Source organism: Gymnoscopelus microlampas (genome assembly GCF_963454915.1).
Source record: "Gymnoscopelus microlampas genome assembly, chromosome: 16".
Taxonomy (NCBI): Eukaryota; Metazoa; Chordata; class Actinopteri; order Myctophiformes; family Myctophidae; genus Gymnoscopelus; species Gymnoscopelus microlampas.
The window spans coordinates 28750079-28767829 of record NC_139953.1 but is presented as its reverse complement, the minus strand read 5'-3'; the positions used below and the strand labels follow the sequence as shown (position 1 = coordinate 28767829).

Genomic DNA, 17751 nt, shown 5'->3' with positions numbered 1-17751 from the left:
ATGACATTATCTGTGATAAGTTCAAACAAGATTTCTAACTTTTTCATTATTTTTAATTGATGCAAGTGCATAAAAAAAATTTGTTTTGTTTTAATTTGTTTCTGCTTTAAGGTATTTTATGCCTTAAAGCACTTTGTCTTTGAATTGCCTTTGTGTATGAAATGTGCTATACAAATAAACGTGCCATGACTTCACAGAGGAACACAGGTGAATGTTCTCCCCAGAATAGGGACGCTAGGGTTCAATTAAGGCTCTTCTGAATGAATGAAAAGGCAGACAGAACAAATGAAGCCCCTCGTCCTGCGGCGGTGTGTAAACTAAGCATGAGAGAGGAGGTGGTGCACCAGTTCATCCGTCACCCCCTTGTTAGCATCTTGGCTTGCACACACAAAAACACACACACACACACACACACACACACACACACACACACACACACACACACACACACACACACACACACACACACACACACACACACACACACACACACACACACACACACACACACACACACACACACACACACACACGCTGCGCTGTCCAGACAGCTTGCTGGGCCAGATGGCCTCTTAGTGTGGAAGGGTAAGAAGCAACACGGTGGGTTGGCTTGATTCATGAACCATGACCTCCCCCTTGACTCTTTGGATGGCACGTGCACAGATGAGGGATGGACAGGGATGAGGTCACAGTATGTGTGAGGGTTGTGTGATTGTATACTGTATGTGTGTGTGTGTGCGGGGGGATATTGAGCGAGGATATGTGTATAGGAGATTACGCTTATTGTAGGCTGTGGAGGTTTTTACATGACTTTCATCCCAAGAACATAAAGTAGCAGGCTAGATTGTTAGCCGCCACATGTACAATCAGACGACATAGGTCCTTTTGAAACCTTTGTAGCATGTTTTGTTTTATGGTAATAACTGCAGCTCACGGCAGCGAATGAGAGGGATGCTTTTAATATGGACCATACTCTCTTATCTCCATTAAAATCATCTGGCTTTCTGTGTGTGTGTGTGTGTGTGTGTGTGTGTGTGTGTGTGTGTGTGTGTGTGTGTGTGTGTGTGTGTGTGTGTGTGTGTGTGTGTGTGTGTGTGTGTGTGTGTGTGTGTGTGTGAGTGTGTGTGTGTGTTCAAGAGGAGACCATAAGATGGGGAGCAGGTGGAAAATGAGGAGCATGGAAACAGGCCAGATTGATCACAGCAGCAGTTGTGTGTGTGTGTGTGTGTGTGTGTGTGTGTGTGTGTGTGTGTGTGTGTGTGTGTGTGTGTGTGTGTGTGTGTGTGTGTGTGTGTGTGTGTGTGTGTGTGTGAGATAGTGTGTATTTTCTTTGTCCTGTCTTTCTGTGGCCCCTTACCAGTGACGGATGAGCTGGGAATGTACCAGCACATTATGCGCACGCACGCACGCACGCACCACGCACACACCATTGCATGTGCTCAGTTTTCATGTACTTGAGGCACATTCATTAAATACATTCATTCCTTTACCCCTAAGACTAAACATGGCCTTTAACCTTATGTGTGAACACACGTGAGTGTCCAGGTTGGGGTGTAGCTGGACTATACAAATAATCTGCCTTGTGACCTCAGAGATGACTGGACAAAGACTACTCTGTTGGTGGGCGTTAACAGCTGTCAGCCTTATCTAGATACAGACCATCTGCACTGAGGAGGAAGCCCTCTGTCTAAATTGTGTCTGAGCGTTACTGTTTGCTTAGATATGTTCAGGGTTTTATTTGTGAACAAACAAACAAAAACAAAAAAAACAGAGGGGTTATATTTTCTTGACCATTTCAGCCCTGTATAGTTCTTTCTACGACAAATTGTGAAAATCGCCCATCTTCAAGCTCACAACGCATCGCGATTTGTTGTGAGCTTTTACAGCAGATCGGTTATTTTGGATTGCTATTTTGTAATTAAAAACAATTTGACAAATTTCTTTTTACAAATCTTTACAAATTTCAGTAAAACAAAGGTTAAAATATTTGTTATCAAAATGGCATTGGTTTTTGTGTGTTGACGTCTTTTCTGTCAGATATTCACTGGCTGAGGATTCTATATGATTCATCTGTTTACAAAGTGAGAACCTTATAGAGCGAGAGGCCTAAAATTAAACCAAGACAGAGAAAAACTAAATTCTCTCCCTTTTGTTTTGTCCACAGCAATAAAGCATATAGGTTACCTCACATCATACAGGGGTCAAAGTTACACCCTGCCCACAGCAATGCATAGGAGATCACACCAGGAGATCTATAGAAATAACTTGAGAATAGGGATTCTTGCAAACGTTATTGGGTGGGCACACAATCAGGGCGCAAATCAACTTTGATAGCCTAGCTTACCATTTTCTTTTTTTCATACTACAACTAATTAATTTAGAACATTTAACGTGAGAAATCAACATTGCAGATTTGGAATATTTGCTAATATTATAATAATATTTGCATATGCCATGAAGAGTGCTGTTTTCTGTCCCTTATTTGCATGCACATCTCTGTGATGACCCACCAATTGAACAGGCTAGAGATGATTTACTTTTGTGTACATTTTTTTATAAGGTCACCATCAAAGTCAATGTCGAAATTGAGAATGAATGGTGGATTTTCATGTAATTTGGTGGACGTGGTCATTAGGCTGCCCTGAAGAGATGGCACATTTTTGGATTGAAAAGGGCAAAGGTCAAGGTCACAATGAAAGTCAAAATTACTTCATATCTCAGGAAGGGAGAGACTTGAGATTTTCATGTTTCATCTGACATTGTGTATTGATTGCTTATGTCAACCCCAATTAAGACAAATATGTTTAATATAATTGCTAGCTTGTGAGTGTATCAATACATCATTGGGGGAAGAGTTGAGGAGAAAGGATGGCATTTGTGCCAAAGATGATAACTTGTTCTCAGGGTAAATTCACTTCTTGGAACCAAACTACATGAGCACTGTTTCAAATGTTATCCATGGCCATGCTGAGTAAATGAGAACAGTCAAAGAAGGGTACTTAATATGGATGAGCGATCATAATTTGACCAGGGGAGATTAAACAATCTTTTCAATTCCACCCACCCGTCTATTGGGTGGAACTGAATCAGATAGTTAGCCATAAATAGTGGTTTAGGTCATAGAGCTGAAGCTCTCCAACACACAGGTGTTGATTTCGGTACTACTGTTAAGAAAGAGGAAAATTAACAAGTGACAATGTTTAGTTTGTTTTCACATCAGCAGTTTGTCTTATTTTAAGTCAGATTAAAAAGATAATCCCTAGAGCTGGATTATTAAAACAATGGAACGTCTGTGTCTTTGGTGAGTTTTAAATGACTTTGCTTTAGGCTTAGGATTAAGCTTAATCGGAGTTCCCAGGGAGAATTGCCTGTTGGGTTGAATTATTACATAACTGTATAGTCAGTGGCATGTTCTAATGATCGGTTGTACTGAAAATAAGCAGCACCTCAATTAAGCTTGTGTAAATAGAAAACGTGTGTATGGATTTTGAGGAAATTGGATTGCCTCTCTATTGCAGTCTATTGAAATCTTCTGGAAATACAAAGTAGACAGTATATACAGTATTTAACTATATTAATACAATTATATTGAATTAAAATAAATCTGAAAACTTAAGGCTTCATTCTTTCTATAGAAATGTTGGTGTCACAGTCCGCTCCTCGGACTGTGGACTCTGATTTTATTATTTAGCCATTGTCTGACCTTATACGGTATTGGACCCTTTTGGACCGTTTTGGCCACTCTTCCTGTTGTATTGTTCCCTGTTGTCCTTGTACCTTTATTCTGTAGTGTTGTCTTGGTGTTTCCTGTCTGCCCTAGTTGTTGCTTCCTGTCTTGTCTCTCTAGTATGTCTTTGCAATTGTAGTTCACCTGTGTCTTGTTCTGTTACAGCCAATCATGTGTTAATTGTCCTTTGTTCTCACCTGTGCCTAGTTAGTCTCTGTCTATTTACATGCCCCTCTGTTTCCAGTCCGTGTTGATTCATTATTGTTGTCACAGTGTTCTGTCGGTTACCTAGCCTTGCCTTGTTTTCCCTGTTTAGTTAATAAAACCCCTGCATCTGATCCGTTCTGTCTCCGCGTCACTGTCTGCGCTTGGGTCCTACAATTCTCTGCCCTGCACCGTGACAGTTGGCAATTTGCATGTGTGACAAAGTGTGTGTATGTGAATGTTTACTCACCAGTCACCACCACTGCCCTCTGGCTCTGACCAAAGCTGACTTAGATCTACTGTATTGATAATAAACAGAAAAATCTTCAAAATGTATAAGTTAGGCGGGTACGGTGGCGCTGGCGTAGTTGGTAGTGCTGTTGCCTCACAGCTACAATGCCCTGGGTTCGATTCCTGCCGGGGACGCTGTGGGCGTGTTCTCTTCTCTGCAGCAGCAGTGCCCATACCATAGGTGGGGTTGGCAAAAGGGCCTTTCTGTGTGGAGTTTGCATGTTCTCCCATGTCCCCTAGAGTAGGTAGGTACCCTCACAAAAAAACATGCAGTAATCCTGGTCTCTATACTGCCTCCCCCTGGTCAGCCTGGGCACCTGATGGAGGGGAAAGGAACTGGTTGGAGTAACCTGTTCCTTCCACGCGGTACGTCCTACAGAGGAAACTCCCCCCTGTCTGGTGATAAGTAGTGATCTGCTAACTCCTCATGTGTTGAAGGAAGCATGAGCTCAGTTCGGGGCTCTCTCCAGGCTGGCAGAGGGAGAGTAGCGCCCAGGATCTTAGGCATTGGCACAGGGTGAAAAAATAGGGTTATAAAATCGTGGGATAAAAAAAACTCTGTAACTCTGAGAGTGCACAAATGCAAACAAAGCATTTGGTTATATATCAGAGTTAAATTAACACTATTTTACCATGTACAATATATGTGACTGTTGTTGCTATTCTTTGTATAATTTGTTCCCTCTTACTCCTCACAGTGCCAGCTCTCCCAGGCTCTGAATGGTGTTTCTGACAAAGCCAAGGATGCCAAGGAGTTCCTAGTCCAACTCAAGAACATGCTCCAGCAGATACAGGTAACCCACTGCTAACCTTTGAGACATTTCTGATTCACCAGCCATTTTGGTTAAAACGGAGGAAAGACAAAGAGTGAAGGGATAACATAACATATACCTGTAACACAGGCTGGAACCCATTTTTTTTCCAGCCTGAGCACCACATCCTTTTAAAAGGAACTAATACAACAAGATGCATATCATGTACATGTACCCCTTGTTGGTTTGCGCATTAACAGACAAAAATCACACTTTGCTCCAGAGAGAATGGAATTGTTTCCGCTTGACCCAGGTGATGGCTGCTCAGATGGTTATGATAGGCACTTGGGGGGGAGCTGTTATGGGTCAAGTGTACTGCTCAGGGACACTGTGACGTACTGTAGACATTTGCCAGCCAGGATGCGAACCGGTGACCTTCTGATTACCAGATGGCTTCTCTACCCACTAAGCTACGGTCACCTGAGCAGATCTACAATCTACAATTCACAGAAAACTAGCTTTAGAGACATGTACTTCATAGAGACATGGCCTGTGTGCAGTAGCGTGATAGAGATGTCACATGTAAGCATGAGGTCTTGCGTGTCAGGCATGTGTTATCGCTGGTATTTGCTTTGCTTCTTACTGTGGGAATATTCTTTTATCCTGGTGATTGTTTTTTTTTTTTTTTTATCTCAAAAGCTAACTTAGATTAATAGAAGATGTGTATGTGCGTGTGTGTGTGTGTGTGTCCTGCAGGAGAATGGAGTAGAGTTTGAGGCATGCTTGGTAGCCCAGTGTGACTCCCTGATTGAAGCGTTGACCAGACAGAAAGCCAAAATCCTCACTAAGGTCACCAAGGAGAAAGAGTACAAACAAAAGGTGAGTTCATGCAATTTGTCTTGATTTTCTTTTACTATTGCTGTAAAAAAAAAAAAAAGATATATGGTGTATATATTTTTTTAATTGCATATTGTATGTAATTGCGATATTCAATATTTTATACCATGCAGTCAATCGCATCAAGCAAACATGTCACAAAGGCTCCCTACGAACAGAAATGTCCAGTCTATACTTTTCTATTTCTGTAGCTCACTCTTTCTCTAATCTCCATCTTCTTTCTGTTGTTCACTGCCTACTTATCTATCAAGCTGTTTATTCCGTCACTCTCTCTCCCACCACTACTGAATCTACTCAGCACGTTTCTGGCTTTAAGCATTTTTTCTCTCCCCCAGCCAATCTTTCTTCCAAGCGTCTCGCGTCTATCACTCTTTCCATCTTTGCCTGGCTCTCTAGGTCTGTCCTTATCTGTCTGACTGGGAGGGGGCGGGTTCTAAGCCCCAGCCCCAGCTCACATGGACGTCTGCCCACGTGCTGCCCACCGACCGACTGACCGTCTGGTTGGTGGGGGTGGAGCTGGACCGAGGCCCCAAGGACAGCTGTTGTCATTAGGCAGCAGGATTATGCTTGGCCTGGAGATAGAGGAGAGGAGAGGAGAGGAGAGGAGGAAAAAAGTGTTAGGTACATGTAGAGTTGAGTCAAGTTGGTTGTGTCAGTATGGAAAAGTGGAAGCCTGAAAACATATACAATTAAATGCTCTCATTGCTAAGCTATATGACAGGGGTCGGCAATAGGCGGCCCGCGGGCCGAAATTGGCCCCCCAGAAATAATATCTGGCCCGTGAGATAATTTTGAAAAAAAATTTTTTTTTTTTTTTTTTTTTTTTTAGAAAAATATTTTTTGATTTTTTTTTTGGGGGGGGAGGGATTTTATTTTTATACAGTATCAGACCGATATCTATTATATCCAAATACAGAAAGATACAGTATGAATGATTTACTGAAAAGTGTTATAAAAAAAGTATTAAAAATTAATGTTAAAATAATTATAAATACTTATTTCATAGAACCTGAACCCACTTTTGAAATCATGCACTCATAAACACGATGCATTTTAAAGGATTTATAACATTTTATAGCTAGATTAGAGGAAAATGAAGAAGAAAAAAAAAATCACCAGAAAAATCGCCTGTGCTGATATTTAAACCGGAAAAAATGTTGATTTATATTGGTCAAACAGAACCGAATTAGACCCAAATTAGACCCGAATTAGACCGAGTTAGACCCGAATTAGACCCGAAAAATTTTGCGCCCGCGCGCGAAGTGCACGCAGGAGGCCCGGCCCGCGATGGAATGTCTGGGAGTGATATTGGCCCTAGGCTTATCTCAATTGCCTACCCCTGCTATATGACATGATTTTAACACTTAAATGTGAACACAAATGAGAGCCCTGCAGAGATGTATTTCTGTTGGGAGAGAGGGAATGAAGATGGCTGGGCTTGAACATACAAGGATATGTCTGCTATAGAAAGATAAGACTAGATAAATGACTTCTATAAATACCCATGGCTCTGAGCCCCGGAGGGTGCGAAGCCACCTGAAGTAGAGGAAAACACATCCATTTTGAAACAGGTTTCTGATAGGGGTGCAACAGCTAATCGAACGCACCTCGAATGACGATGCGACACATTGTGAGCTTGTAGATCAACTATTTGTGCCTGACACCATTTTACAACAATGTATAAAATATGGCTTCTGTGGTTAATCAGATTAATTGATTTAGCAGATTTTTTTAAATAATAATCAATAGATAGGGGGGGGTCAATAGATTAGAAGCCTTAGGTTTAAACAATTCTAGCCAGTGAACACAATGTTGACATATACATTTTCTTTTTAAATCTTTTCCCTTTCTTGGCAATAGGTAAACCTTGTGTTTTTTGATGAGTTATAGCTGGACTGAAGCTTCTCTAACGATTATGTGGCTATGCTACACTGATGAGAGTCCGGATGGTAATGAAATGGAGATTCATTACACTGAGCTCTGTGATTTCCTTTCACTGCCATATGGTCTTTTTTTTATTGGATCGGTGTTACAGGCACTGACTCATTAGAGCTTAGGGTTTCAGTGAGTAATGTGTGGGTGACAATTCAAGCTGTCATTCAGTTGTTTTTAGAGTTACATTGGAAAATATGTGAGCACAGTCCAAACTGAATTAAACCATGGTGATCATGAGTGTCCAATGTCTTCTTGAGAACCAGCAGCTCACAGGTGCGATGAGCGTGATTCAACCACATCTCTGCCAATCAGCACTGTGTTCACCTCACTTTGACTAAATGCAATCTAGGTCAGCAAAGGCTGTTTGTTAAAGGTTACCGGATATTTTAAAGACTATTTTATGCCATTGCTTCCTTATTATTAAACAGTACACTGAGACATAAGACACAAGCCATAAACCACACACACACACACACACACACACACACACACACACACACACACACACACACACACACACACACACACACACACACACACACACACACACACACACACACACACACACACAATATTTTGCATTGGGTGATTGCTGGTTTTCTTTGCATAGAGACAGCAGTGAGAAGAGAGGGATGGATCAGAGTAAAATAGATGTGAAGAAGCCAGAAAAATAGATGTATTTATTGATACTAGACCATACCCGGTGAAGTGTGCAGGCGAAAGTAGTTGCAATCGTGGGGTTATTGCATGTCCTGTCGCGTGAGCAGTGTGCTTCCCCAACTCGTTTCACTCAACTCGCCTGTCTCTCCCCGCACCCGCCCCGCCCCCCCCCGCTACTGAGACCGGGGGTCTCAGTAGCAGTAGTAGTCTGTGCTGTAGACACACACAGGCGCGAGGCGACGCATGCGCAGTTTGATCAAGAGTCCACCCAATGTTTGACACATAAACGCTAATAAGAAGCTGAGATTTGATGAAATTGAAAAACGGGCTTCTGAGTTAAGTTCAGATGGTAATGGTCAATGGCTGTGTGCAAAATCAGAGCAATTGCTCCAGCCACTGAGGAGAACCGGGTAGCTTCACTCACCACTACAGACAGGTTCACCACTACAGACAGAGGTTACTAGAATTATAGTAGGATAATAAAATACCTCTCATCCTGTAAGAATGTCGTGAACCCATTGGCTCCTAGCTGGCTTTCTTTATCTGTTTCTGCTCACTGGACAGCAGTTAACAGTTAACGTCAATATCCATAGAGCTCCAACACAAAGATGCATGGACCGCAGCATCTCTGTCCTGCTTTAATTAATTCAGAGACTTAATACAACCCCTTTGTGCCTAGTGCCGAGCTGTGTGGCAGATATACTAACTAGCACAAGGGAAGATGGCCACAACCCCAATGCAATTGTGCCCTGCGTTCTTCACCCTGCGCCATAGATCGTCTAAATACTATCAGAGTTATATTAACACTCAGGATTTTGCTGTGCAGGATGTTTACAAGTGTATGGTGTAGTATGCTAATTGCTTAACTCACCAAGGTGCCCCCTACTCTGCAATTGGAATGCAAGGTACAAGTACCAAGGTACAAAATTTGTTGAGGCTGCTGGATCGATGGTAGCATCAATCATGTGATGTAAGCCACATTCTCATATAAGGCTGTTAAAGGTTATCTGTTTCGTTAGATCTCCGCTGTATAGGTGACTGGCAGTCATAGCATTGGACAATAGTTACATATCTGACTTTGGACGAAAATCCTTTTTATCCAGGAATAGCTTAGACCTTGTTAATGTTATCGCACGGTTTCAGCTCTGCCTAAAAATATTGCTGAAACAAAACTAAATCAGATAAAAACTGAAATCCCAGGGAAAGGCAGATGTTTCTCATGGGAATGTTCAACAAAAGCCTTTTAGGTTTACTTTAATCCCCTGGAGGGTGAAACCTTTTTGGGGCTGCTTTCAAAGATCAGGCTCTCATACTTTTGTCAACACGCCACCAGACAGTGACTGTATTGTCTGCGGCCGTGATTGACGTGTGTGTGTGTGTGTGTGTGTGTGTGTGTGTGTGTGTGTGTGTGTGTGTGTGTGTGTGTGTGTGTGTGTGTGTGTGTGTGTGTGTGTGTGTGTGTGTGTGTGTGTGTGTGTGTGTGTGTGTGTGTGTGTGTGTGCGCGCGTGCGTGCATGCCTACGCGTGCATGTGTGTGTGTGTGCGTGCGTGTTTGGTTTGGATCTGAGTGTTTGTAAGGTACTGAGTTGGACACACATGTGCACATAAAACATGCATATACACAGATGCTCAAAAGCGCGCATGTGTGCGAGTGTGCCCACACACCTCACTACCAATTAGAAAGATTAATCCAGTTGTCAATGGATTACGGCTGTTCTCAGGCTGCTAGACAGAAGTCTCTAGTCTGTAGTTCGTAGTGTGTGTGTGTGTGTGTGTGTGTGTGTGTGTGCGTGTGCGTGTGCGCGTGTGTGTTTGTGTTTGTGCGTCCGTGCACGCGTTTGAGCATCTTTGTATATGCATGTTGTGTGTGCACATGTGTGTCCAACTCAATACCTCAGAAACACTCAGATGCAAACACACACGCACGCACACACACACACACACACACACACACGCGCCCACACGCCCACACACACACACACACACACACACACACACACACACACACACACACACACACACACACACACACACACACACACACACACACACTACAGTACACACTACATACTACAATCTACTGTCTAGCAGCCTGAGCCCAGCCGTAATCCATTGACAACTGGATTAATTGTCATCTTTCTAACTGGTAGTGAGGTGTGTGTGTGTGTGTGTGTGTGTGTGTGTGTGTGTGTGCGCGCGCGTCTGTCTGTCTGTCTGTCTGTCTGTCTGTCTGTCTGTCTGTCTGTCTGTCTGTCTGTCTGTCTGTCTGTCTGTGCATGAATGTGTGTGTGGCTAACCATCTCTCATTGTGAACCCCCACCAATTCATTTCAAATGCATGAAGATCACATTAAAATACTCATTGTGTGGGAGTGAGTTAAGTGCCTGCCTCAGTGGAAAAGGGTGAGATTGTGGAGAAATTGAAAGAAAAAATAGGAAACACACATTCACCCAGACTCTATGCATGCATCACGTTTTATATTATTTACAAAGCGAAGGGGATATATCATCTGAGATTTGTCTACCTGACTGGAGAAAGCAATTTGTATAAATTGGTTTGTCTGTGTGTATCCCGTGAATCCATTCTTCTGAAGACCAAATGTCTTTCCAAGAGCAGGTAGAGGACAGCAATCCTGGAAAAAGTGAGCATTTTGTTGATTTATCAAAGACTCTGTTTTAAGTTTAGGTGGAAGGTTATGGATATATCATGAACACAACAAACAAGGACAATGCGGGCACAATTTCACAAGTGCTGTAAATGTTCATTTAACTCGGAGAGTGTACAAATGTGTACACTCTCGAGTAATAACACTGAGGATTTTAAGTCATTGCTGGTCACAAATTCGGTTACATAAACATGGCTGTCTTGAGTATTCTTAATTCTCTGTGTGTGCATAATATATGTATATTATGACATTACATTCACCATAAATGCACCTTCAGTTTTTTTCCTAAAACATGTGATTCTTTGTTCTTTGAAAGATTCAGAAGTCTGTCTGTTTATTTTTCACATCATCAGTTTAGACAGCGGTTGATAAGTGAATAATTGACTGTGATCTAAATAATGATCGAATTGGCCAGCGGGCTAATTACAGAGGTCGTATCCAATTAAGGCTCTGATTCGTTCAGAAGGCCATGGGTTAACCGAATAATTAATTCAACCCGGATTCGTTAACCTCATGGCACATTATTTTCCTCATCTCTGTGAGTAAAAATCAAGCAAAACAAAAGAAGTAGAACAACAACTACAGGATGTCTGTTGTACTTTTGAAGAGATGATTGTCTGTGGCTGTTGTGGTCAAATCTTGAGCAGGTAGCATTGTGACAAACAAAGGCCAATAATGTGGTGACAGTCGGCTGAGTTTCAATTAGCCTCGAATGACTGGCTTTGACACCCGTCCAAATCTCATTTCCCTTACGCTTGGAGTTCAGCCAAGAGATGGTGTGTGAGTGTGTGCGTGCGTGCGTGTGTGCGTTTGTGTGTGTGTGCGTGCGTGTGTGTTTGTGAGGGGGTGCTGTGTGTGCTTGTGTGTCAACATGTGTGTAGGAAGGGTAGGGGCTTCGGTGGGTGTGCATGTGGGTGAAAAAGAGATTCTGTATGTACCACTGTGCCTGTGGCTTGTTTGTGTTTGCGTGTGCATGTGGTTGGATGTGCGTGCCTCTGTGTATTTGCCTGTGTGTATTTTCTATTTTTCGTGTGTGTGTGAAAATTACATTACTTCTCATTCTTGTGGGTGGTGTGTGTTTGTGTGTGGTGGTCTGGTCTGCAAGTTTGTGTGTGTGTGTGTGTGTGTGTCTGTGTGTGTGTGTGTGTGTGTGTGTGTGTGTGTGTGTGTGTGTGTGTGTGTGTGTGTGTGTGTGTGTGTGTGTGTGTGTGTGTGTGTGTGTGTGTGTGTGTGCATGTTTGTGTACGAGTGTGCGGGTGCATGCACTTCTGTGTGTGAGATTTGCCTTTACGGCTGTCAGAATGCATAGAGGTTTATATGACTTGTCTATTGTGTGCTCAGGTGGTGCTTGTGCTGTTGACATATCTGTTCAAACTGCCTGGCCTCTAGTTGATCTCTCTCTCTCTCTCTCTCTCTCTCTCTCTCTCTCTCTCTCTCTCTCTCTCTCTCTCTCTCTCTCTGCCCATCTCTTGTCCATCTCCATAATTCACATTAATCAAGTCAGTTACAATAAAACAAACAAAGCAATTCTTCTTTCGGCTTATACAATTACAATATTCCACGGTGGACTTGGCATTACATTGTACTAGAAAGGTGCACTCAGTAGAGTGCAAATCCCCGCCAGGAGGCAGGCCCTAATAATATTATTGATGTATAGTATGCAGTTAAAGTTCTACCTATAGCCATGAATTATAGTGTGGGACTCTAATGTCTGCCTCCCTCTGTCTCTCATTCATTATCTACTTCTCTCTATCTTTCTCTCAGTTGCAATTTGAAATATAAATGTTGGGTGCTCAATGCTCCACACTCGCTTTGTGAGTTTTTCACAAGAGGAAGTAAGAACTGAAATAAGTATAACACTGGCGTGTAGGATGAGATGTACTGTACACACTACACAGCTCTCTGAAAGGTGGCTGGTCATGCAGTATAGCCTCAAGAATGAGATCTCAGTTCTATGTGTGCGACAATCCGCATGAGAGAGAGAAAATATAGTAACTGGTCTCTCAACTGATGTTAAATTCAGTAGCGATGTCCCGATCAAACAGCAGAAGCATGTATTTTCACGTATTTTCACATCCAGTATGCTGTGTCGTGATTTCATGGTGCATGTGTTGGTGAGTGTCGGCACTCTGAAAGCGGCTAAAGACTCGGACTGAGCTTAACGTGCACGCAAATGTCGTACTTTGGCAGTTTTACTGTATGTTGACATGTTTATAAATATGTGACGGGTGTTAATCTGACGTTGGCTTGTTCTGATGTCGGCTCATAACTCCAGGCTTATCCCATAGCCTGGAGGGATGATTGCCCTGGGATTATATATACAAAGACATACAGTAGTTGTCATTGAATGACCGATTTGAATCATATTGGAGTGAGGTCCTTGGCCTGCTGTGAGGCAATATGCTGTATCAAATCAGTAGGGACAAAATTATTCTGAATAACAATGTCTCTCTGTTTTCTCTTTTATGTGTCTGTCTGCCTGTCTCCTCCTCTTTTGTACTCTCTCTCTGTCTTTGTCTGTGTTGTTCTTTGTCGTTATCTGTTTTTCTGTCTGTCTGTCTGTCTGTCTGTCTGTGTGTGTCTGTCTGTCTGTCTGTCTGTCTGTCTGTCTGTCTGTGTCAGGTGGTTCGTGACCAGATAACCCACTGTACTATGAAGCTGCGTCAGACTACAGGTATGATGGAGTACTGTCTGGAAGTCATCAAAGAGAACGACCCCAGTGGCTTCCTACAGGTACCTACCTGATTGTGGTCTTGTGGATGTGTCTGTGGGTGTGTGAATGTTAATGTGTGCACATTTTATCCAGGCAGAAACACGCTGCACAGCTGCACAACAACATGTCATTGACACTCGGTCCGCAGAGGACGTGCTTGTAATGCTATGCAGATAAATAATACATTTTAATAACAAGCCGTTTCAATATAAATGTTATATTTTATTGATATTGATATTGTTATTGTTATAGCCCGAAATGAAAAACAAGCCTGGGTCCGTCCTTGTGTGGAAATGTCTCTATGTGGAGGGAAGGCCTACATTAAACATGCATTAAACAGCCATTATCTACAACCTCAAGACAGTTCATTCTAGAAACAAAACACACAGTATAGCTGTAAACACATTTATCCAGCTTGCTTTCTTTGGGACCCCCAGCTTTCCTTGAGGGGGTTCCAGGACGTCACCAGCTAAATTAGTTAATATAGCATAAAAATCAAAACTACTTTAACCCTATTTTATACTTTGGATATTCTAAATCTACGAGCTCACAACACGTTGCACAGTGATGCGTTGTGCACATGTAGATCTGCTATTTTAAAAAAAATTGTGAGGAATTGTGAAATATTTAGAATAAGTTTTGAAAATGTTTAACAATGTAAATCTTATCTTATGGGGGTCCCTGAAACAAAATGTTTTCAAATGGGGGTCCGCAGCCAAATTCATATCAATTTGGTAGTCCTTGACATGAAAATGTTTGAGAACCACCAATGATGTTTCTTCAGGGGGCTTGTGGCTAAAAAAAGAGATTCAGTATTCCCATTGACATTCCTTGTGTCAGTGTTGCCTATAAAAGTGTAATAATTGCATTATCAGATATACTGTAGCACAGAGAATATCTGTTTTTCTGACTGAAACAAAATTGATTAGTTAGACTGCAAATATTGCTAAAGGTTCTCTGGAGTATAGTTGTCTTTATGTTTAAAATGGTAAATGGGAGAACACAGTGGTACAATGGGTAGGGTTTTAATGTTACAATTGTTTGATGAAGGAGTTTAATATAATGCTAATTATACTCTGATTTGAATATCTGCTAATGAGATATTCACTAATTGTGGAGGAAAAAGCATTTCAAGGATTTTTGTCTAAGCATCCTTATTCTTCAAAGGTCTAAATCCATAATTATCTCTGCCAGGCTGAAGGACAGGCTGGATATTATGTTTTCGCCCCTGTCTGTCTGTCTGTGTGTGTGTCCATTTGTCTGTTTGTGTGAGCTACTACACCGTTCAGCGTCAATTCGTCAAAGCTTTTCTGCACACTCACTGCCATTAGGCTAATGAAATAAACCCCCAAATATTGTCCCATTCCATCAATAACAACAACTATGTCATTGAATTTTCGTGAATTCGTAATCCTAGATCCACCTTCCCTCCAGGCTCTGGGATACGTGTCCTTGAGTATGGAGTGGAACTAGTATGGAGTGGAACTAGCCAAGCAGACGCAAGCTGTACAATAATATAATTCCTGCCACCCAATGCTGCTATGACAAACAGATGCTTTTATTCCACCTCTTTCTTTTTTTTTTTTTTAACATCTGTTTATTGCAGTTTTGTTTTTTTTCACATAAGAATTTTTCAAAAAAATCGACAACAGGATTTGCAAAGATAAAGAAAATACAAAAAAACAACATGAAACAAAACAGAGACATACAAAACACAACAACAACATACACAACTTAACTAAACTGAATGACATACAAACAACATGAGGCTGATGACAGTACACATCCAAAGGGCAAAACGAACAGCATCAAAATCTAGTAAAATATAAAGGCATACAACAGGTACCACTCCGGGGGCAACACGACACTATATTCGATTCCACCTCTTTCTAACTCTCTGAGCTCTCTAACTCAAGCAAGCTAAAAACACATCAACACATATTCTTAGTACATATTCTAATCAACACAATCCTGCCATGACATACCCAGTAATTTTACCCCCTTCCACTGCCCTGATTTGCACTCCTCTGTGCGCCCATTCTTCCTTATCAGTGTTTTAAATGGACTCAAATACATTTATTGCAGAAGAAAATACATGAATTAGGGTTATTCATTTGTTAAATGAGACCAGTGTTTTGGGCTTGCAGATCGGCTATTTTCGCTATTCATCATTCGAAAAACTATTTAGGACTTAAATGATTATGGCATGAACCCACACCCAAATACACTCACACCTACACAGTCTTGCAAGTACTGTAGCAGATTCTCTGGTACAGTACTAATGTTGGCCCTAATCTGTCTCAACTCTGCATGTTTAGCCAATGGCAGATTGTGATTATGCTGATAAGACCAATAGATCAATACGTATGTGTACCTCTGAAGGTCAGACCAAAAAAGGATAAGCATGTTATGTGACACTGGCTGCTATTAAGAGGAAAATGGCTTGAGGAGATTGTAATGACAATGTTGTGTGCATAGCACATTTCATACCAGTTAAATTCAGTGTAGAACATTGAATCATGTGGATCTCAGTATCTAATTTATAAATAAAATAAAAAGGGTCCCGACCTACTGCTTGGGAAACAGTGATCTATGACATACCTATGATGTTTTTGACTCCAATTTTGGACAGGAGGTAGAGGTAATTCTTTGTTCTACTGGCAGTATGCACAAGAAATGTGGTGCTGATTGGTCCAGCGGTTTGTTACATTGACTTCGGACACACAGATACACAGAACCCCTTCTAGACAGCATTGCCTCCTATAGAAAAACAAATAATTATGCACAAACAGATCCAGAGTACAGTAAATACTTAAACCCTATAGTAGAATGGACCTAGAATGGAGTTGGCTCTGTACTTGGACGCCAGCCACCCCCCCCCCCCCCCCCCCCCCCCCCCCCCCAGAGTATGGAGGCTGGGATTCAGGTGGTCCAAATACACAAACACTAGCTGTCTCACAACAATAGATTGCAACTGAGATTGCAGATCAGCTATTTTCACTACTTTGTTTCTCTTTAGGGTCTCGAGCTAACAGTTTTGGGAATCACTGCACTAAAGGAACATTACTCTTTTTCAGCTCACTCACCCTTCAATTATCAAGGCCATAGAAGTTAGATGCACAGAGAGTTGAAAGGACAGGGGAGATAAATGTCTCTGCTCTCTGTTGATGTTTTATGTCTCTGATCTTTGAGGAAGGAGATAGAGACACACAGAGAGAGAAGGAAGGAGAGAGAGAAAGAGTCAGGGGAAGAGATGAAATAGAGAAGAAAGAGCGTCCATTGGGATGTACGTGGGAGGACGTGCGCGCGTGCACACACACACACACACACACACACACACACACACACACACACACACCGCACGCGCGCGCGCGCACACACACACACACACACACACACACACACACACACACACACACACACACACACACACACACACACACACACACACACACACACACTTCCATCTCAGATGAATATTTTATGAAATATTGATTTTATAGTTGCTTATAGCTGCTGTCACCCAACTCCTCTGCAACCTAGAAAAGTTAACCCTTTGTCAGTTCAGTAAACTAGAAGCTCGCCCCCGCTACGCGGGGGCTCGCGTCTAGCCCGCGGCCACGCCCACGTTGCGCCCGCGGCCACTTGGCAACTCATATAAGTGGCGTAGCGTCATGAGGGTCAGTGGGGCCGTGGCTGGGTCAGTGAAGACCCTGTAGTGCGGATGATATGTGGCATAGAGGGGCAGATTGTAAATCCCCAGAGGAAACATCCGTGGGCTACCATTGGTTCAGCGATGTGTGCGGTCGCCCTGCGGCCCCTCCTCCTCCACCAATGTGCAGTATTGAGAGCCCTGACGTCACAACAATTGGAGCGATGGGCACTGCACTGTGGTTGGTTAGGGTAC

The 17751-nt window shown here is 42.3% G+C and overlaps 1 protein-coding gene across 3 annotated transcripts in view; it reads left to right on the top strand.

The window, feature by feature from the left end:
- Positions 1 to 17751, top strand: part of trim67 (tripartite motif containing 67) — a gene marked incomplete at its 5' end in the record, with an annotated part of 59367 nt that overhangs the window by 21951 nt on the left and 19665 nt on the right. For all 3 annotated transcript variants that reach the window (XM_084082983.1, XM_084082982.1, XM_084082981.1), the window contains 3 exons: positions 4921 to 5016; positions 5731 to 5853; positions 13754 to 13864. In XM_084082983.1, coding sequence (XP_083939109.1) covers positions 4921 to 5016; positions 5731 to 5853; positions 13754 to 13864 — 330 coding nt within the window. The remainder of the gene's footprint in view (positions 1 to 4920; positions 5017 to 5730; positions 5854 to 13753; positions 13865 to 17751) is intronic.